General features: G+C 40.3%; 3 protein-coding genes across 11 annotated transcripts in view; 1 reads left to right on the forward strand and 2 right to left on the reverse strand.

Moving 5' to 3' along the window:
* FBXW2 (F-box and WD repeat domain containing 2) overlaps positions 1–2,177 on the reverse strand; it is a 32,125-nt gene extending 29,948 nt beyond the window's left edge. The window contains exons 1-2 of one of the 7 annotated variants that reach the window (XM_033427319.2): positions 2,043–2,177; positions 1,552–1,940 (exon numbers count right to left, since the gene is read on the reverse strand). In XM_033427319.2, coding sequence (XP_033283210.1) covers positions 1,552–1,561 — 10 coding nt within the window. In that variant the 5' untranslated portion in view covers positions 1,562–1,940; positions 2,043–2,177. Of the gene's footprint in view, positions 1–1,551; positions 1,941–2,042 lie in introns of those variants that run through there. The other 6 variants (XM_012532811.3, XM_033427321.2, XR_007478177.1 and 3 more) reach the window with 6 other exon arrangements.
* On the forward strand, positions 1,934–6,342 carry B3GALT9 (beta-1,3-galactosyltransferase 9). The gene is made up of 2 exons (XM_004269387.2): positions 1,934–2,095; positions 5,239–6,342. Exons 1-2 carry the CDS (start codon positions 1,934–1,936, stop codon positions 6,340–6,342), a joined length of 1,266 nt encoding a protein of 421 aa, XP_004269435.2.
* A 666-nt stretch (positions 6,343–7,008) lies between these two features.
* Positions 7,009–22,631, reverse strand: PSMD5 (proteasome 26S subunit, non-ATPase 5). Of its 3 annotated transcripts, XR_004483022.2 has the most exons (11): positions 22,406–22,631; positions 19,663–19,807; positions 18,528–18,641; positions 17,964–18,092; positions 16,469–16,578; positions 14,753–14,895; positions 13,794–13,985; positions 11,735–11,844; positions 11,205–11,345; positions 8,013–8,450; positions 7,009–7,299 (listed from the first exon to the last, which is right to left on the reverse strand). XR_004483022.2 is itself a non-coding variant. In XM_004269276.4 (10 exons), the coding sequence occupies exons 1-10, from the start codon at positions 22,576–22,578 to the stop codon at positions 8,193–8,195; spliced, it is 1,515 nt and encodes a 504-aa protein (XP_004269324.1). In that variant the 5' UTR covers positions 22,579–22,631; the 3' UTR covers positions 7,631–8,192. The 3 variants fall into 3 exon arrangements, 2 of the variants coding, with proteins under 2 accessions (XP_004269324.1, XP_033283209.1); XM_004269276.4 differs by lacking the exon at positions 7,009–7,299 and having other exon boundaries at positions 7,631–8,450; XM_033427318.2 differs by lacking the exon at positions 7,009–7,299 and having other exon boundaries at positions 7,631–8,450; positions 22,361–22,498.
* Between the last annotated feature and the right edge of the window lie 135 nt (positions 22,632–22,766).

Below are 22,766 nucleotides of genomic sequence, written 5' to 3' on the forward strand. Positions count from 1 at the left end.
AATGGAACAGCTGCCTCCGGAGTGGTGAGCTTCCCATTACTGGGAATGGTCAAGGACAGCTGGATACAGAGGCAGAATGAGGTAAATGAAAATGCTTTGGAGCAGTCAAACCTTTTACTGATTCAGCCACTTCCTCTGTGATCATGGACATGTTCAACTAACTTCTAAGCTTCCGTTTTGTCATCTGTAAAATGGAAGCTAGCTCACCTTGAGGGCTGTGAGAATCAGGACCAGAGTAGGGACATGCCTAGCACAGGGCCCTTGTAAGTTTTATTACTATGAATACCTGGCAGGAAAGCTCCACTAACATCCCTTTCAACCCTATGATATTACCACAGTTTATCTTAAGATGGCTTAAAATATACAGACCAAAAAACTCAAGTGCTCAAACTTACTGGGAATTTAATTTTATAATTAAGGGCAGTTACTGACTTGAGGCTATGATTTCCCACCAGGTGCATTTTCTCTCCACCCTCTCCACACTCCATGGTGTCTCATCCTTTTTTTCCCCCTCACTTAAGACTAAACATTAAACTTGCCCTTCTGCCCTCAATAGTAACAATCACAAACCTCTGAAACAGGTGGATGATGAAAAGATTCCTAAACTGGGAGATGGGAGACCTGGGTTTGGTCTCTGGTTCTACCATTAACTCCCTATGTTCCCTTAGGCAACTCTCATCTTTGTACTGGTTTGACAGACTGAAGTACTACTCATAGATGTTACCTCACTTGATTTTCACAACCTCGTGGAAGGTATCAGAATTGCCCTTAACTAATAAATGAGGAAATTTATGGCCCCAAAGGTGGAGTGACTGTCCCAGGGTCCCACAGAAAGGAACAGGTGCAACATCTGTCCCAGCCCCCACCCTCCAAAACCAAAACCAAACCAAACCTATACCCCCAGATCTTACTAAAGATACAACATTCTCGATTAAACATGATGAATGCATTTTCCTCTCCTCCCTCAGGACCCGGCCTAATCAAGACAGAAAGCAAGACACTTGTTGCCCTTGGCTTCATCTTCCCTCTCTTTTCTTATTAAGTATAGCCAGCAGTTTAAGAGTACAGAGGCTCTGAACTTATCTAAATGAACTTACATACTTATATTCTGAATATTCAAGAAGCTAGTAACACTGGTTGCTTCCAGAGAATGCTGGAGGGCTGAGGAATAAGGGTGAGGGTCCCTTTATGAATTTAAAACCGTGTGAATATCCGTTCTATGTAAATCCGCCTTCAGTTTTAAGATGAATTTTTAAAAGCTTTGAAAGAATACAAATAGTGTTTCTGAAATAAGGGCTCTGCAACACCACTTGTTGCTGGGTGACCCTGGGCAAATCGCTTCACCGATCTCAAGCCCAGTTTCCTCACTTACAAAAGGTAACCATGAACAGGTAACCCTACAAGGGTTTTTAAGAGGAATAAACAAGATAATGCACTTAAAACGTTTAGCACAGTACCCGCACACTGTAAGCCTACAAGAAATGCCGATTACCATCATTATTCAGCATTAACCTTGTTATCTTTATTGCAAACAGCACTACACATACACACCTGTTTCCATGGCATACCCACAATTATGGCGCAGTCCCTCACATTAGTACAGCGCTTTATACTTCATAAACCACCTCTCCACACTTCATCATCTTTCAAACTCATGGCAGCCCTGGGACATGACTGTTAACTCATTTCGCAGCTAAGGAAACTGAGGCACTAGGAGGCAGTCACTCCGAGACTCAATTCTCCCATCTCTAAAATCAACTCCAGATCCCTTCAACCCGTTCGTCGCTCCCGGGTCCCCTGCTCCCGGAGCCGTGTTCCGCGCGGCACTGACCTGAGCGAGCGCCCCGGGGCCCGGGACCTCGCGCCGGGCTCACACCGACTAGGCGCGTTCGGGCCGCCAGAGCCTCGCAGCGGCCGGGTCCGCTCCGCAGCCATGGCGCCTGCAGGGAGAGAAAGACAAACAGCCCGAGGCGCGGCGGGTCAGCAGAGGCGCCGGCGCCAGGCAACCCCCTCCCCGACCCGGGCCCGCCTCATATACAGACCTGGACCTGCGGCCGCTGCTCGGGTCCGCAGCCTCACAGGGGAGCGGCTTCCGGTGCTGCCTACGTCATCTCCGCGCGTCCCTCCACCCGCGGCGCCCGGCGGACGCGGCTGCACTTCCGGCCCCGCCTTAAAGGGGAACTGGGAGAGCTGAGGAGCGTAGAGGGAGGCGGACCATGCGTAGGTCCGCTTAGACCTGTGGCAGATGGACCAAAGTTTACTTCCAGGCTGTACACACGGATTTGTCCCGCAGGTTTATGTCCGTCATCCAATCTGATCTTGCACCGACTGTGCGGCACTTTTTCTTATTATGCTTACTTTACGGAGGAGAGAGGGAGAATTTAAGAGAGGTGTCCAAAGTCAAACAACGTATAGACATAACATGTATATAGACAATAAGGCACCCGTATGTCCAGTTAGTGGTAGAGCACATCTAGGGTGCTCTTGAAACATGGGAAATAAAAAGTTGATTCTTTGTGGTGGAAACTAAGTATGGAGTCCAGAAAGGTCTCAAGAGAGCAGATTTGATTCGGTAGGCAACAGGAAGCCTCTGTGAACTTCGAAGCCAGAGAGTGACTGATGACAACATTACAAGAAAATTTAGGAAGACATGGGTACACAGATTGGATAAACTTTATGAAAGAAAAGGCAGTGCTAAGGTAATCAAGAAAACCAGGCACCCCTATCTATTTGCAGCAAATGGTCTCAACCCCAGGATGGTAGGAGTTTGATGAATGAAACTGAAAATTCCAGATGGAGCTGCCCCAGAGACAACACTGTTTCAACCTCTCATGGACAAAGAAACCAAATTGTCTAAGTTTAAGCCCAGAGGCTATCCAGGAGCAAAATTTATGGCTCATTAAAAAATGAAAAGAAAATTGCAAAATTGAATTTGTATTTAATTAAATCCAACACCTGTGTAACTATTCAATTTAGTATATGTAAAAATTCCCTTTCATTTGAATTTTTTTTAGGATATATATTCCCACTTTGCAAAAATCTCCAAGATTGCACAATGATTGTTGAGAAAACATAGCCAACTTTAAAATGTAATGAATTATTCCTAGCCAAATAACTACAAAAACTGCTATGAATGGCAGGTAGGAAGATCAACACGCAAAAAGAAAAACATGAAATATGGCCTGGCGTAGGAACCGAATGTTCATTACAACTGCTTATGTGACAGGAACATATAAATATGCTGGATGTTTTTTCTTTCCTTCCTTCCTTCCTTCTTTCTTTCTTTCATAAACTTGCTGCTCAAATGGTATTTGGAGTAATTCCTACACATTCACGCAATAGGAAAATTGCAAACATCAAATGCTTAGTTTCTCTGATTCAGGCTAAAATGGACTACACGTTTTCCATTTTGAGATAAAGTTGCCTGGGAAAGGTAGATGGATGACATATAATTTATTTAGGAATGTTCTTCCATGGCCTATACTAGGAATTCAAAATCCTTCTTGATGAGACATAAACCAAACCACACCATAAGTTTATTTGGGTAGAAAAAAAATGCACCCACTAGGGATGACAAGTATCCCTTGATATTTAACACATTTGTTGCATGTGCAGGTACCAGGGAGCAGAAACTACTCCAACTATTTAGTTTCTTGAGATGCACTCCTTCTGTGATGATGCTATGGAGAGATGATATAGGTGAACTAACTGTTCTTTCAATTCCCACACACATTTCACCAGGCACTTCACCAGGATCATTTTCAAGAGGTAAATAAGGTTGGAAGCATTTGAAGAGGTTTGCTTTCTAGTCTTTGTTCTGGATTCACTCTAGCTGTAACATGATCAGCACTTGCTGTCCTATGGAGCCAGCAGGTATTCTGGGACAAAAGCTCAGGTTGATTGACAAGAAACCTTATCCTTAAAGTCTCAGGCACAAGGTACTGTACCTCAATTGCTGTTAGACTGAGTGATCCTGAGATACATTTGGGCATACTTTGGCATCTGGACTCAATAATTTCCAAAGCCCTGAAATCGTTCACAGACAACATGCAGGCAAGTTTCTTATAATCTTTGAAGCATTTTATATCTATTAAAATAAGCTTTTAGTAGGCTGAATTTTCTTCTGTGTGTAAATCATCAGAACTGAGAAAATGGAAAGGAGTTCAGATTATAATTGTGAGTTTGTTTTGCTTTGTTGGTTTTTCCTATTCAATAGACACGGGAAAGTAAAAGATGGAACTCAGGATTCTCTAGTGGTTAAGAGTGAGCTTTGAAATCTGACAGATTTGAGTTCAAATCATGGCCTTACCTCACCCTCTTATTCACTGAGAGATCTTGGGCAAATTCCTATACTGCCTGTATGCTCAGCTTAAGTTTGAAGATAACATATCTGAAAGGGATATTACCAGGGCTGAATGAGTTCAGGCATGTAAAGTGCTTAGCACAAGTGCCTTGCCCCCAGCAAGCGCTCAGGAAGAGGTAAGTGTCATTAGGGGAGTCTTTGTTGATTGAAGCTCCAATGAATAGAGATTTAATTCCTCCAATGTCCCCTGGCTCTGTTATATTGCAATACTACATTGTATATGCTCTTCTAGATGGAAAGTTTCCATCTCTTTTGATGAGGTAGAGTAAGCTTGGCACAGGTATGTCCTAGATTTCTGAAGAGGTGCTATACAGATAGCAGAAATCTGCCCATATTGATAGATGCGTCAGATGGATTAGGGGACATTGTCAAAACAATGTCAGAATTTATTGTTAAATTGAAAAGTCATACTAGAAGAATGTAAATGTTTGATAGTAGCCATTGTTCAGTGGCCAACAAAAGCTACCACTCCATTGAAAAACAGCCTTTGACCTTTGTAGTTAGAGAAGAAACTGATCCAAGTGCTTCAATTCCAGAAAGAATATCATATATTTTCCTGTAGGCTTTTATCACAATGGCACTTGTTACTTTATATCCATGTGTCTATGTCTGATTTCTCTTTGCTTCCCCAGTGTCTAACACAGTGCCTTGTATATAGTAAGTAGGCTTTCCTCCAAGCAAGAAAACAACCAGCATTTTATTGATAATGCCTGCTGTCCAGGGGGCCATGACATAGTGGGAGAGACAAATAACAGAACTAAATAATAAACACTTAAAACAGTGTAGTGCTAAGTGTTGTGAGAGGTACATATAGTGTTCAGTGGGGACGAAAACAGAAATGGAGATGGAGCTTGAATGTGTGTTCTTTTATTTAGGTGACATTCTGCAGACTTCGGACTCACCAGTGGTGTTTCATTCTGTTTAATGTTATTCTATTTCATGCCTTGCTTTTTGGGGCTGATTTTGTGGAAGAATATTTTCTGCATGCTTTGCCTTATATAGATATGAAAGTTCTTGAAATTAAGGATAAGGCAAGAAAATTGAACATGGAGCCCCTAAGAAGTAATCTTTCCAAATACTATATCCTGAGCCAGTCAGAGGTGTGTAAAGGGAAGAACATATTTTTGCTCTCTCTTATCTTCAGTAGCCCAGGAAATGGAACAAGGCGGGACCTCATCAGGAAAACCTGGGGTAACATGACCAGTGTCCGAGGGCATCCCATTCTCACACTGTTTGCTTTGGGAATGCCTGTTTTGGTGACTGCCCAGCAAGAGATAGACAAAGAGTCCCAAAAGAATAATGATATAATTGAAGGAATCTTCTTGGACAGTGCTGAGAACCAAACTCTGAAGATTATCACCATGACGCAGTGGGCTGTGACTTTCTGCCCTAACGCCCAGTTCATTCTCAAGGTTGATGAAGAGATGTTTGTCAATCTACCAAGCTTGGTAGACTACCTCCTCAATCTGAAAGAACACCTTGAAGATATCTATGTAGGAAGAGTTATCCATCAGGATACACCCAACAGAGACCCTAATAGCCAAGAATTTGCCCCTTTCAGTGAGTACCCAGAAGAGTACTACCCAGATTACTGCAGTGGTGAGGCCTTTGTTATGTCCCAAGATGTGGCTCGGATGATGTACGTAGTTTTCAAAGAAGTCCCCATTATGGTGCCTGCTGATGTGTTTGTAGGAATTTGTGCTAAATCCATTGGCCTAATACCCATACACAGTTCAAGGTTTTCTGGGAAAAGCCACATCAGATACAACAGATGTTGCTTTAAGTTCATTTTCACATCCTCAGAAACTACAGATGCTGAAATGCCCCTGGCATGGAAGGAAATTAACAGTGGGAAAGAATGTACTCTGTTTGAAACCTACTATGGGCTCATTTCCTGCAAACTTCTGACATACCTTGACAGCTTTAAACTTTTTCACATGGGTACCATAAAAAATAATGTCATGTATTATGGTGATTAGGATTTCTTTGTTTTTCTTAAAAGTGTGTTCTTTAAAAATTCCTTCCTACCTTGTTACAGAAAGTGTCCCTCCTTCCTTGTGTTTTATGTAGTTTCTCTGAATCTTTGATTGTACTCGGCAGGTTGCAGTGTTCTTAGTGCTCTGATGTACTACATTGAATTGAGATCTCATTTTAAGAAATTTAAGTTGGTGTAGCATAATTCTTTTCAAAATAATACCTTTTGTCTAGAAAAGAGAGAACATTAAATTTAATTATAACCAAGAGTCTTGTTTCTCTTTACAATTAATGGATTTCTAAAAATCACATTCTATGGAACTGTCATGACTCAGTGATAGCAGCTGTGACTGATTTTTGAGAATTCTCAGAATTAAAGGAAAACACTAAATAAGGAATGTAACAAAATGTTCATCTTGTCTGTAAGATAAAACATTTTAGTAATCTGAGTGGTGGAATTACACTTAAAAGTTTTAGCTACCTAGTATATATTAACTTAAATCTCACTAGTGTAAAGACTTGGATCTCTAATTTTTGTGAAACAATTTTCATCAAGTCCTAATTAGGCAGTATTTTACAAACGGGATGCAACAAATACACATTTCATGTTATGTATACACTCTATTAGTTTCCTAAAGATGCCTAACAGAGTACAACAGACTAGGTGGCTTAAAACAACAGAAATTTAGTGGTATTAGCAGTAGGAAAATGGCCCATATAGAAAGATGGAAAAAGGGGACTCACGGATACCAGAGATGGCGGAACAGAGATGACTAATCTGGGGACAAGAAAATTCCAGTCACTTGAGAATCATTTTGTAACAGAGCAGGGCTGGTTTATCAACATCACCACCATGGCTTGAAAGAAACCTATCTCTCCATTCTGAACCATCACACTCTGATAACATATTCATGTAGAAACCTCTGGATTGGTGATCACTTTGCTGTTTAGAGAGCAGAGCACTGGAAAACAGGTGGGAACATTTTTTGTCAATGAAAAGCAAGTGCATCCTTTGTTAATCAGTAAGATGGTATCCTGGTTTAGGCATAGTGACCCCTCCATTCTGACTCTAGTTATTAGGAGTCAGTTTCCCTCTCTCTGATCAACTCAATATGGACCTGATGGATCTCAGAAATTAAAAGCAAAGCTCTCAACAACGATGACCCACCAATAAATAAAATAACAGTTTGGGGACCTTTCTGGTTTAGCATGTTATCACTCCTCCCCACCCAAAACCACAACACAGTAAGATGCCTTGATAAACAGCAAAAAAAAGCATCGAGGAACACTAGAAACATTTTAAAAAGATTTATTATCTATTTTTCAAAGGAATAATAGTAACAAAAAAGCAGAAGAGACCTTATTAAAAGTATTTATTCTTAGTATAGGGAACATAATTTTAAGACTGCATATTACTTGTTTTTCAAAGAATATTTATATCCAAGACTTTGAAAGTGGAATCAGAAGGGAAAAACAGACCAAAAAAATAAGGGAGTGGGGGGATAGAAAGAAGTCAGAAACAATTTGGTTCCATTTTAGTTAAAGTGGATTTTAAAATAAGATGGTAAGTCCACGAAAATTTTCTGGGAGAAGAACAAAACTTCCATCTTCTTGCAAAGATTAAGGCAGCCAAAGGAATCTGAGAAACATCTGGTTCAATTACGATCAACTTTACCTGCTTTCCTGGCTTTACGTTGAATTTCAATGTAGAAACACAACAAATGTTGGTGATAAAATTACATTAGACACTCCATGATAATTCTGGTGGGAGGGAAGTCTGTTTTGTAAAATGCAGATGGATTCAAATGCCTCAGGAGAAATTTTGGTCAATAAATGGTCTAGACTCTAGAAGAAATCACTCTGCTCCTTCCACTGCTGTTGTGGAAATAGGTTTCACATAGTATGGACCTTCGCTCAGGTAAGTTCTGAGCCTCAAATAATTTGGGTTCCCAAAGATTTCTGCAATTGTCTTAGAATTGGCAAGTGCTTTCACCAGTTCATATTTGGCATCCTTTGAAGCTCTGTCACGCTCTACGGACCGGTCCATCACATATTCTACAAAACCTGGACTGTTAAACATAAGTTTCTGAGCCCAGGGTTGGTTTGCAATGGCCTGAAATAGAAGGGGGAAAGAACACAATTCCTCTGAGCCTTAAGTTAAGTTTGTTAATAGGATGGCACAAACCTTAGAAAGAAATTTGGCAACATGAACCTTAAAAATGTTACATTTTGCCCAAGTAAATTCCCTCCTGAAACTCTAACTTAAGAAAATAATCAAAATATTAAAAAAATCTGTAAACGAAGATGCTCATCACACTGTGAAAGGTACACTATGAATCCTTAATAGTGCGAAGATGAGTTAGTAAATTACGGTATATAGCAATAATAAATTAAACATTAAGAATAAAGTTTATAAAGGATAAGTAAATCTGTTATATGAAAAAAGTAGATCCAAATTATACATATGGCGTGATTACAACAGTGGAAAAATCAAGACAAAGACTTGAGAAGAAGACTACCCTAAAGAAACTCTCATAGATGTGCATAAGAGGATATTTTTGAGAATGTTCATTGTAGCATCATTTGTAATAGATGCTATCTAAATCATTTACTGGAGATTGACACACTGTGGCTATACAATGAAATACTAATGACTTTCTAATTGCGTCTTTTAATATAGATAAATCTTAAAAACATAACATTAGGGAGAAAAAGGAAATTGCAGAATGATATGAAGAGCACGATACCATTTGCAAAGTTTAAGAATATTTAAAATACTGTAGTTTAAGCATATATGCATAGATAGTAAAAGTACAAAATCATGCATGCACTTGTAAACCCTGAATTCATGACAGTGATTACATTCAGAGAGGGAGGAAGGGGAATTGGATTGGGCAGAGGTAGCAAGGTATGACTGTATGTTTGAAATATTACACCAATAAATAGATAAATACTAATACCAATACTAAAAGGAAACACCTTAAAGTCATACCAAACAGGTATGACTCTATGTGCTTTAAAAAATTTCTACGTCTCAATCTTTTCCAAATTTAAAAATAATGAATAAGCAACGTTTATTAAAAATGTTTTTAAAAACCTCACTACTATATTTTAATGAAGAACAAGGCACAATCAAGTTTACAGCCTATGTCTTCCTCTCAAAATGTGTTCTGCAGGCCATCAGCTTCAGCATCACCTGTGAACTTGTTAGAAATTCAGGATCTCGGGCTCTATTCCAGAAGCAATGAATGAGAATCTACATTTTAACAAGACACTACAGTTTGAGAAACATCAGCCTACTTCACAATAGTTGAGGATGGATGGGTTGAAATAAAAACAGCTGCCCAAACCAGTAAATCAAAAATTATCTCTACAACTATGGCTAAGTGGAGCATAACGTAGAAGAGTGGGAAAAAAACAAATCATGAGAATACCAGTGCAGGAGCCAAAATGACCATCACAGTGACTACTGACAAGGGTGAAACAGTCTAGAAACAACATTCTTGAAGTTGACAGGTATCCTGTACCCTTCAAGATGCAGATCCTGTATCACATCCTGTGGGAAGCCTTCCCACTTTTTAAAAAAATTTTCTTTATTTTTGGCTGCGTTGGGTCTTTGTTGCTGCGCACGGGCTTTCTCTACTTGCAGCGAGCGGGGGCTACTGTTTGTTGCGGTGCGCAGGCTTCTCACTGTGGTGGCTTCTCTTGTTGTGGAGCACGGGCTCTAGGCGCATGGGCTTCAGTAGTTGCAGCACACGGGCTCAGCAGTTGTGGCTCGTGGGCTCTAGAGCGCAGGCTCAGTAGTTGTGGTGCATGGGTTTAGTTGCTCCGTGGCATGTGGGATCTTCCCGGACCAGGGCTCGAACCCATGTCCCCTGCACTGGCAGGCGGATTCTTAACCACTGCGCCACCAGGGAAGTCCAGCCTTCCCTCTCTTGTCGCCCCCACCCTCCTTGTTCCCTCCCTCTCTAGGCCAAGCGTGCTGCCCGAGATCCCATTATTAAGATTACTAAAGTGATGACTACATTTCTATGAGCCCAGGGAACCACAGCAAGTGCTGAAGCTACAAAGTTAAATCAGCTATGGCTCTTATTTTCAATAAACTCTGTTGAATAGGTCAATAAATAAACATTTTTCAACAAAGTGTAATAAACAGAACACAGAGGTATGATCCTTACCACAACTATAATTATACAATTAACTTTATAATTATATTTACTGCTTGGGTCCTTCAATAGACGATGAGCTACATGAATGGAAGGTCTTTGTATCTTTTGTTCCCTACTATATCCCCAGAACCTAGCAAAGAAAAGAAACTCGACAAATATTTGCTGAATAAATGAATAAATGCAAAGTAGGAAAGCCAGCACTGCTTAACTCAACCTTGTGGGTTTGGGCAAAGCTTGCTGAAGAGACACCCGACTTAGTCCTTGAAGAATAAATAAGAGGTTAACAAGCAAAGTCAGGGAAGAGTGTTGAATGTAGAGCGTACATGAGGGTCCAGAGATATGAAGCAAGCAGTCTGCTATCACTAGAGCTGCCAGTGCCAGAAGCGAATGGCAGGAAATAAGGCTGAGGGAAACCAGGGCTAAGGTAGCGAGGGCTTGCTTGATGGCAGATAAGGAATGCGGAATTAATTCTGTGATCCCACAGCACCCTCGAACATTTTGCCACAGCACCTAATACCTTTTACTGAAACCATTTGTTTACATATTTGTCTCCCTAATTAGTCTACAATAATAGTAGAGGGCAGAAACTTCCTATGCACTTGTGCATCCCCAGGGCATGGCAGAGAGACTGGCTCACTGTAAGTACGCGTGTGTTGAACTGGCAGAGTCCCAGAAGGCATGGAAAAGAGGATGCCTACCGTGAACACTTTTAAGGCAGCACAGTGTAGTTCAAAGAAGGGTTGAGTACTGATGCCACGGAAGAGCTCCATCGGGTCCCGAGATAAAGAAGAAAACCAGGATTCTGTCATCCTCAGGAGGTCATCAGTCTGCTGCTCAGCCTGCAAGACAGAAAAGGAAAACCTCAAGATATTAGGAAGTCAGGAAACCTGTGTTCTGCTCATACCCTGTCATTAACTAGCTGTGTGAGCTCTGCCCAGTCTGGAGCATTCTTCCCCAACTCAGCCCAGACTTCCCCAGTTTTGTCTTGTTTCTTTTTTGATGGGGTTGATTAAGCAATCTCTAGGGTCCTATCCAGTTCTAATACTCTATGATTCCACTTTAACTTTAAAAATGTCACTAGTCACATAATGAGGGTTATCTTCTTTCACTAGGAGTGGGAGAGATGGCATTTATTTGGTCAACATTTATAGTAAGTTAACTAGTATTATACAGACATATTCTCCCCCAGATACACCACTGTTCTTCATTACTTTCCCAATCTACTTACTGGTAAATAAAAAAGAGACGAAATTGCATCCAAACACCTAATTTTGAGCTCTGTTGAGGCATTCTTTGCTTGATATCCTATTCTCATCAGCAAGCGTTCAAAGCGAGTTCCTTTGAAGAATAACAAGATATTTTTTACTGTGGTAAAATACACATAACCTAAAATTTATCATTTTAACCATACAGCTCAGTACATTCACACTGTTGGGAAACCATCACCACCATCCATCTCCAGAACTTTTTCATCATCTCAAACTGAAACTCTGTACTCATTAATCAACAACTCTCCTTTCCCCTCCCCCCACAACCATCCCCTGGTAACCACTATTCTATTTCCTGTCTCTGTGAATTTGACTATTCTAGGTACCATGTATAAGTGGAATCATACAATATTTGTCTTTTTGTGTTTGGCTTATTTCACTTTGCACTATATCTTCAAGGTTCCCCCATGATGTAGCATGTGTCAGAATTACATTCCTTTTTAAGACTGAATAATATGCCTTTGAATGTATATACCGCATTTTTTTAATCCATTCATTCATTCATCAATGAACACTTGGGTTGTTTCTACCCTTTTCGGTTATTGTGAATAATGTTGTTAATGAACACAGATGTACAAACATCTATTTAAGCCCCTGCTTTCAATTCCTCTGGGTATACACCTAGAAGCGGAATTGCTGGATCATATGGTAATTCTATGTTTAATTTTTTGAGGAACCACCATGTTTCCACAGCAGTTGTACCATTTTACATTCCCACCAGATATGCACAAGGGTTCCAATTTCTCACATCCTGTCAACACTTGTTATTTTCTGTTTTTAAAAAAAATAATAGCCATCCTAATGGGTGTTAAGTGAACAATGAGATTTTTAAAAGTATGCTTTCATATACTATGACTGTTACCAACCTAAACCAATATAAAAATAAACATGAAGTCAGAAACCAAGTGACAGGCCTAAAACACATTCATATGCAATACAGCATATATAAGTTAAAGTGTAGAGCTCTGGAATCAAAGGACCTGGATTTGAGTAGCAGCTGCCCCACAGTCTGAATGATCTTAGAAAATTTTCTTAACTTCTCTGAGTGTCACCTACCTTATCTGTAAAATGAGAATGACAATAGTATGTTCTTTGCAAGACTGTAAAAGGATCGTATGTCATAGGTACAAGCAGTTAGAAAAGTACATATAACCTGGATACTAGCTGTGATACACAACAGCATATATAATTTTCAACATATATTTCACAAGGGTTTTAACAGTGCTGTACATTTTTCTTTTTCTTTCTTTTTTTTTTTTTTTGCTGCACGCGGGTCTCTCACCGCTGTGGCCTCTCCCGCCGCAGAGCACAGGCTCCGGATGTGCAGGCCCAGCGTCCATGGCCCACGGGCCCAGCTGCCCCGCGGCATGCGGGATCCTCCCGGACCGGGGCACGAACCCGCATCCCCTGCATCGGCAGGTGGACTCTCAACCACTACGCCACCAGGGAAGCCCTGTACATTTTTTTGTGTGTAGAATTCATAGTACTTGCAAGATACTCATGAATGTGCCATGAGAGTATCACTCTTAACATAAAATCTTGTAACATATTTTTGTTTTCCTTCCTTGACATACAAATATAAAACAAATGTGTCTTTTCAGTAAATATTCACAACAACCCTGAGAAGTAGTTGTTATACACTTGTTATATATGAGGAAAGTGAGGCCTAGAGTAGTGAAGTGAGTAAGTGAAGCTCAAAAAGCTAAGTTAGTGTTAGAACTGGGACATGAATCCAGGTCTTTCTGACTCCAGACTATGGCCTTTGTACTATGAATACTATTTAAGAAAGATGTAGAGGGGAAAGAGTGCTTGGTCCAGCCAAGTTAAAAAAAAAATTCAGTAATAATTATGAAACTTTTTAGGGATTAGTCCAAGGTCATGATAAAAAGACTGCCATCTGTAAAAGTAGTTTCTACTATGCAGTTAACATACAAGCAAATGAACTTATATGATGAATTCTTTCCCCCCCCCCCAAAAAAAGAGATATCCTTAAGGAAAGCCAAAACAAGGCATACCAACCTGTTTTCTGTAAAACTTGTTTTCCTTCAACATTGGATCCTAGAATTCCAATTGTGTCCACTGCTACACCAATCATGGTGGGGTCTTGACTTTCTGTCATTTCAAAGACTTTTTCCACAAAGACAGGATAACGCTCACAGATCTGCTGAGGACTATCCATGATAGCCAGGTTTCCAAAAAACTTCACAAATCCTAAAGATATTTACAAGAATGTATTTTAATAGAAAAAGAAGATAGCATAAATTGTGGGCCCTAGGTTTTCATGGGACAGTTAATAAACTTCAGGCCAGAAAGAGGAGAAAGGTTACAGTACTGTGTTGCCTGGAAATCAGACAGACCATGAGGAGATACTGAAGGACCTGTGATGTGTGGTCCTGATGGAATAGAAACCCCAGGGTGTCAACGGAGCTGGGTCCGAATACTGAAGCATTGTCATATGCAAGAGGGAGGAACAAAGAACAAGGACCAGCGGATACAAATTATAGGAAGGCAAGTTTGGAGTCATTATCAGGAAGAAATTTTTAAACAGAGATGTTCATCGACAAAATAAGCGAGGCTATCTAAAATTAATATCCAATTTCTGGAAGTGCTCAAGAAAAACTAATCAACCAAGTCCTAGAACAGAATGGCTAGAATAATTCTATATTAGATAAAGATTCCAACTCAAGATTTGATGAATCGGTGAAATATACTGTAAGTATCATTACTAGTAGTTTTATTATGATTCTTTTGGCTAAGGTTCAAGGGAAACAGCCTAATGCTCTAAACAGCAATATTTCCAGAAAATTAGAATCAACAGTGCATGGCTCCCAAGGCAATAGATTCCACTTCATTAAGGGGCTATGGGTATCATCTTAAGGGAATCAGCTCTACAGAAAACAATCCCTGGCCTCCTCTGTCAGAGATAACTCTGAAAACAAATATACACTGTCATTTCCACAAGTGTCAGTATTTCTTACCTGGCAAATAGAAGCTAGAGAAAGGGTCTGAATCTGCCCCAACAATTATATTAGAAATCTGGTCAATTACTCCTTCTTGAGCAAGGTACTGTCGTCCATGATGAGTATATGCCAGTGATGTCACCATTTCTATACAGGTGGCTCTGAAATGCCAAGATTTTGCATATGATTAGTATAGTTTATAAACTGTTTTCATATAGGTTATTTTATTTAATTCTTCCCACCAAGTGTGAAAGGTGACTGATCCTGGCTCTACTTTTCAGATCAGGACACAAGGATGAGAAAATTGTAACTTGTCCAGAATCACATTGTTTTAACAAGGCAGTTAAGACTTAAATCATGACCTTCTGACTTGAGGCCCATTATTGTTTTCATTATAACACAACTACCTCCTCAAAGAGTTTTTCAACCTTTGTTTTATTTTGAAATGTCAAACATGAATATTTTCTCACAAAATTATAATGCCTTTACCACATATTTAAAAAATAATTCTTTGGTATCATCTAAAGCCTAACCATGACCAAATCTCCTCAATTAACTAAAAAAAGTATTTTTATAGTTGATCCTAAGGTATTTTAACTGATTATTTGCAAGGTTTTTTCCTATGTCACAAAGTCTGATACTAAGTTAAAGAAATTTAACAAAATAATTTCCTTATTAGGAAGGCTTTGAAACAATGTAACTCAAATGCTCTGAAACAGTATGACTGAGGACTGGTTTATGCATGTGAGTTCAACAAATTCAATCACATTTAAAGAACACAGGACAATCAGAAAATCATTTAAGATAAGAAAAACAAAGTCCTGTGTACACAAAGGTAACTATAGCGCTCTTATAACAGCAAAATACTTGAACCAAGTATTCAGCAGTGGGGATGTGTTAGTAAATTGTGGAATATCCAAGGAAACACTTGGCAGATACTCAAGGGGACTTAAGGTATAGGGGCTGGGAGTAAAGAGACTGGAATTAACATTTCTTTGAGAGCCTATATCGGCCATTGTAGTGGTCTCTATGGTCAATTCACTTAATCCTCATATTATCTTCTTTACAGAATTGTCATTGTTCCATTTAGGAGATAAGGAAATTCAGGTGCAGAAAGCTTACAATAATTTGTCTAAGGTCAAACAGCTACTAAGTAGTAGAGATGCATGTAAGCCCAATTCTCACTCATTTTCAAAAGTCCATGTTTCTTCTATCATGCCGTAGTGCTATTATTTAACAACATCAAAAAACGTGCATGTTGGGAATTCCCTGGCAGTCTAGTGGTTAAGAGTTGGCGCTTTCACTGCCGAGGGCATGGGTTCAATCCCTGGTTGGGGAACTATGTTCCCATAAACCACACGGCATGGCCAAAAAAAAAGAAAAAACTTATATACATACATACATATATATATGTACATATAATGTGCATGTTAACACATTAAGTCATACAAAATGACAGTTACCATGTGATTGGCAACTTTTAAACAGCACACATGTCTAAGGACAAGGAACACTGTTATTCAAAAGTAGCTGAATTGTCATGCTAAGTTCCAGTATGTTGTCACCATGTAAGCTGAGCAATTTTCAAAAAGCCCCTTCTTAAGGACATAATCAGTCATGAGATTGCAACCTGAGCATAGGCTCTACTAGGGGAGATCACACTAAGTTCCGATGTTGTCTCCTGTCCCCCCAAGAAAGGACATTTTGCTTTAAGAACTCTCTCCATCAACATACCTGACTAGCACATCCTCACCGGTCAGTTCTCGGAGGAGCTGCGTTACCAATCCACTGGTGGTACAGTAGTTTAAAGATTCTGGTGACACAGAAGATATCTCCACAATTAGCTGAAAGAAAACAGAAAAAGCAGAAAGGTCAAAATAGCCCCAAACTTGTTAGATGGCATTTTAAGTTAAATGCAGGACTAGGAAGTATATTACATACTACTATATACTAGTATAAATTATATACTTAATATAATTGAATTTTTAAAAATCCATTATTTGTCTCCACAAGCAAGAAAACTTCATTGAACACACAAGAAATTACTCTGGCACAGAAACACTCACCCAGATATACCTGGGTATATCTGCCCTTTTTAAAAAAGAAACCATCAATCAGGACAAAAGCCCCTATCAACAATAACGAACAGACTGTAAAAATCATTCATTCATTCATTCAATCAGTCGGCTATTCACTTACTCGTTCAACAAGTATGTTCTGAGGGCTTACTGAGAGATCTAGGACACCGAGTATTTTAAGCAGAGGAACGACAGAATCAGATTTCGATTTTTAAAAGATCATTCTGACTACATGTAGCGATAGACTAGGGGTGACAAAACTGGGAGCAGACCAGTTTGGATGCAAATACAATAGTCCAGGTGAGAGATACTGGTAGCTTAGACTAGGGTGGTGGCGGCTATAGCAAAGCAGAGAAATGCACGAGTTTACGTAAAACTGACACAATGTGATGACTGAGTGGATACATGGCAGGGAGGACAGGGCCTCACAGAGAATAAGCTGGAGGTCCAACAGCCAGCCACGTGGACTGGGAGACGGGGTCAGTTTGTTGCTGCTGTTTTTATTAGGGGCATGAGGTGGATGGAGAAGATCAGAAGTTTGGTTTGAACTTGAGCATAAGGGGCCTACCATGCCTTCACAAACTCCAACAATTAAAGGTCAATAGAGGCTAAGGAGCCAGGAGACCAAGAAGAAACAGCTACAGAAGCAGAAGGAAAATCAAGATTGTGTAATATTAACAATGCTGAAGACATTGTTCTGAAGAGGGAATCAGACTGTAAACGGTTCTGTTTTGAATATACAATCTATTAATTGCATGGCCTTGGGTCAATGACTCCATCAACAGCGAGATTAATGATAATGAAGGATCAGGTTTACTGTGAGAATTGAAGAGAATATATATGAGAGGATTTAGCACACTGCTCAGTACAAAGCTTCTTCTTACTACCACTACTACACTAATTTTTTCAGCCTAATTTCAATGGGATCTCCTCTATTATAGTACTCAGAGTGCAGTGTAAATATTTTTTATATGACTGTCTCACACACTAGGCTGGGAGTTCATCCCTACATCCCAAGCACCCGGTATATATAGGGCCTAACATAGATTATAAACTCAATAAATACATGTTAAATGAGCCATCTCGCCTTCTGATGTAAGCCTTCATGCATTCTGAATTATAGGCACCAGAAACGATGCTTTTAGTCTTACCTCATACACCCTGTATCGAACAATGTCATTTGTTTCCATTACACTTTTCAAATCATCCAGCAGATTACTTTCAAATAAAGCCTCCAGTCCAGCCTGGGTCAGTGATATTCTTGACAGGGATTTAATGGCCTTATAAGGAAAGAAAATATCTCTTAAGTCATAAAAATACCAAACTGTACTTTCTACTTCATAAGATTTATGTGAAAGTTAGTGTATGGAACGCAGCTTACCCAAGGAGCATTCACTACATTTTAGCTATAATTACTTATAGTTGGAAAAAATACATAGTATTCCCAACAGAAAATAGAAAAAGCTTCTTATCAAGCAACCCAATGTAAGCTCTATGATGGTTAATTTAGAAATGTGCATTCTAGAAAATAAAAGGGGTTTACTAGTTTTATTTTGATGCCATTTATTTATTTCATACCATCGATATGAGGCTGCAAATTCTATTACGCAAATCATTCATTCTAAACCTCCACCTCTCAGTCCAGAAGGCCTTTCTCTGTCTTTTAGGACATTAATGTCTCTGCATGTTTAGGCTAACGGTTGTAGCTGACTCACCGCTTTAGCTACAGATAGATTCTCTCCACCAATACAATAAACGATTTGTTTTAATAATTCAGCATTATTTAGAATCTCAGTAACAGCATCAGAATTTTCAACAATTCTTCCAACCTGAAAGGAAAAAAACAATCAGAAATACTCTTCCAAGGTAGGGCAACATGGAAACACATGATGGTCAAATTTCCTTAGTGTGCGGTTATTTTAGGAGTTACTAACTACAGCTATGAGTCATTAAAAAATTCCAAATGACCCCAATTCATTAAAGCCAAACACACAGATGGTATAGTCACATCTTTGAAAAGAAAGAAAAAATAAAACAAAACAGGTGAGTTAAGACTTGAGACACCTCAGTGAGTGAAAACAATACAGATCTTAGTTCTACCAACTTTCAGTTCTTGATCTTGAGCAAATTAAATAACTTTTTTTGAGCCTAATTTCTTGTCTGTAAAATGGGAATACAATACTTAACTGCAGGACAGTAATAACGATTAAATGAAACTAAATAGGTAAAGCACCTCCTACAGAGTTTTGCACGTAAATGGTCAATGGATAAATCGATCCTTTCTCCTTTTCTTGAATAAATACTTTAGAGAAAAAAAGAAAAAACAGTAGTTGAACATCTAGTGGATAACTAACTGCTCAGCTTCTATCCCTTCAAGATAATCCTCGGCAGCAGCTCTTCATCCAAACACTAGCATGTTTGGTTACCAGGGTGGTAAGAGTTACTGTCTTAATTTGTTGGTATAGTGACCTTTATAATAGTACTTCACTCATGCCACTATAATAAGACTTACCATGGCAATCTTTCTCTCTAGACTAGGGGCTCCTTGGAGGAAAGAAACAGGCTTTATTTATCTTGGTAGCTCTAACAGCATATGGTACAATGCCTGATAAAAGGAGCTCAGTATTTGATGACTAACTGATTCAGACGGTACTCAGTGGAACTTCTTACTTTAGCTTGTAGCTGCTGGTTATAGTTAGCTACGCATACTAGAATAGACTAGATACTCCCTACACAGAGAGCACATGTTTTCTTCACCTCTCTGTCTTTGGCTCCCAGCATACACCCTGGCCCAGGGCAGGTGGTCACTAAATGTTGATGCCCTTATTATGTGCTAGTAAAATTTCATACCTGGGACAGAGTGAGGATTTTTACAGAATCATTGGGGTGAGTCAGTCCCCTCTGCAGGTCAACCCTGAGGTTCCGGGCCATGTGAACTGGCTCCAAAGCTTGCAGCAATCTCTCCAGGATGGATACACACAAAGTAGTCTGTTCCCTAAAAGAGACACCACAGATCTCATCAATTCATGTCCTACCAGGTAGGAAGCAACAACCTAATATCTGACACCTAGCTTAATGAGGCTCTTCTCCACACAGACTTCCCTTTGAAACACCAGCTTCTACTAGTTTATTCAAAGTTACCTAGTACCAGGCTTCCCTGGTGGTGCAGTAGTTAAGAATCTGCCTGCCAATGCAGGGGACACGGGTTTGAGCTCTGGTCTGGGAAGATCCCATGTGCCGCGGAGTAACTAGGCCCGTGCGCCACAACTACTGAGCCTGCGTTCTAGAGCCCACGAGCCACAACTACTGAAGCACACGAGCCACAACTACTGAGCCCACACGCCGCAACTACTGAAGCCTGCGCACCTAGAACCCGTGCTCTGCAACAAGAGAAGCCACCGCAATTAGAAGCCCGCACACCGCAACTAAGAGTAGTCCCCGCTTGCCGCAATTAGAGAGAAAGCCTGTGCACAGTAAAGAAGACCCAATGCAGCCAGAAATAAATAAATAAATTTACTAAAAAAAAAAGATTCTAGGTTTACATCTATCAGAAAAGATCTCGAACCAATATATAGTGCAGGAAAACAGCAATATATCTAGAGACTGCCAATCCACCATCCAGAGAATTATTCCCACAAATTGCAATTGGTATCTACAGTGTACTAAGTTCTGAATTACCTTGTCTTTAAATTTCCATTAAAATTGTTTCCTAGAGAGCTGCTCCTTCATTCAGCAAACCATGACCCCACAGACCTTATTCTTCAAACTCCCCTTCATTTCAGTTCCTAGTGCATCTCTGGTGTTAACTTATAGATCACTGAAAGTCTCTTCATCTATAAAATGAAGTGGTTGGACTAGGTGGGCTCTCTAAAATTTATGAGTTTAATCTTTTATTTGGCATATATTGTATTATGTGCTTCATCCTAAGAGGGATGCAGAGAAGAATTCTTCAAAGAATTTACAAACTAGACAGAAACACATATGGAATTACAACATAAGGCAATAGTGTCAAGTATTATTAAGAGAAGTAATGATAATGTCCTTTAGGAGATCTAAGGCCAGTCACTTGCAACTGGAGTGACCAAGAAATACTTTTTGGAGGGGGTGGCACTTCACCTGGGCCTTAAAAGATGGACAGATTTGGAGGGGAAGGCATTTCAGTTAGAAGGACTGGCATGAACAAAGTTAGGAAAGTGCCAAGTCATGCTCAAGGGAAAGTAGTGCCACTTGGTAGCTGGAGCAGATGAAATATGTGTAGAGTGGAAAAAGATGAGGCTGGAAAAGTAGGATGGAAATATATTGTAAAGGTCAAAGTGCCAGACTAACAAGTCATGATTTTACACTGGAGGCAATGGGAAACCATGGCAAAGATGTGAGCCAAATATCCTGAGAAGTTCCCTGTGGTTGCAACGTGGGAAGGACACACTAGAAAAGGAAACTCAGAGGTAATGAGAAGTCAGACTAATGCAACAGACCTAGCGAGAGGGAGAAAATGAAGGCCTGAATTAAAATGGACAAATAGAGATTTCATAGGCAGACCTGAATAATGTTAATTAACAGAATTAATGAAGGGAGAACACATATGAAAAAGGGAGGATTCTTAGAAGGTCAGAGCCAAGAAAGCCCTCTGAAATCATCCAGTGTTGATTCAGTGATTCACTATCTTTTCAAGAAGAATGGCCACTTTTAAATTTCTGGATCACAAACATTTAAAAAGTCTTTTAAGTTATCAGATGATCAAATACAAAGTGTTTTTAAATCAAATACCACAGATGTACATAAAATGAAAAGTAAAAGTTGCCATCCTACCATTCTAAGTCCCACTACCATATTAATAGTTACTGATGTATCTTTCAGCTATTCCAAAAGCTACACTGGCCTGTGTTCAAGTGGGTGTGGGAGGGTGGTAATCCTTTTTAAAAATTACACATAACGGGATTATAAACTCCTACAATTTTCTTCTTTCATTCAGCAACATATATTAAAGATCTTTCTATGTCCACATATATAGATCTACCTCAATTTTCCTAATAGCTGCATAGTATTACAGTCATGTGTCATAATTTAAGAATCCCCTTTTAATAGATATTCAGGTGGTTCCGTTTTTTTGTTTTGTTTTGTTTTTTTGCTGCCTCCTTCTGTTATGAATATTCCTGTATATACAGTACATTTTGTGTGTGAGTAAACCTGCATGTTAAATTTCTGTAACAGGGAATTACTGGATCAAGATATGTGAATTTAAAATATCGATGGATCCTTCCAAATTGCCAGGATAGGACCCCTTCTTAAGAGGTGGGAAAAAGTCAAGGACTTGGATACGTGGTTGTGGAGTCCCCCCCGTAGGTGGGCAACCTTGCTTTCCTCCTCCTATTCCAAGGATGAAGGCAGTGAGGCTAGGCGACGGCCACCTCAGAGCCTGGGCTTGAACCCCGTCTCTCGCCTCTCAGCCCGGGATCCTTCCCTCTCTGAAATTTCAGCGATATTCAACCTTCACTGTGACTGGGGAAAGCCTCCCCCGTCACCACCACCCCCATCCCCTTCTCCATACTTGGGGGTGTCGCTCTCCCCCGCTCAAGCTGCCGGGTCATCTCACCGATGGTTCTCGTTGAGCAGGGAGAAAAGCGGGCCAAGGCGCAGTTCCGCCGCTTGCTCGCGGAGCTCGCTGAGAGGCACCGACTGCAGCACCGACTGCAGAGCGCGCAGCTCCTCCAGCGGCGCTTCCAGCCGAGACACCTCCCTCAGAAGCGACAGCACCTGGGCCGCCATGATGCCCCCTCCCACCCGGGCTCGCCAGTCAACTCTCCCAGCTCCCGGCTCCCGGCGCGCTTTTCCAAGCCTCGCGAGATCTGCCCGGCGCAGACTCCCTTCCCCGAGTTTTGGCTGGGCCAGAACGGCCCGGGCTGCACCAATAGAGTTGCGGAGCTGCCGGGCAGCGCGCGCTCGGGGGCTGCCAA

The sequence above is a fragment of the Orcinus orca genome, chromosome 6 (genome assembly GCF_937001465.1).
Source record: "Orcinus orca chromosome 6, mOrcOrc1.1, whole genome shotgun sequence".
NCBI lineage: Eukaryota > Metazoa > Chordata > Mammalia > Artiodactyla > Delphinidae > Orcinus > Orcinus orca.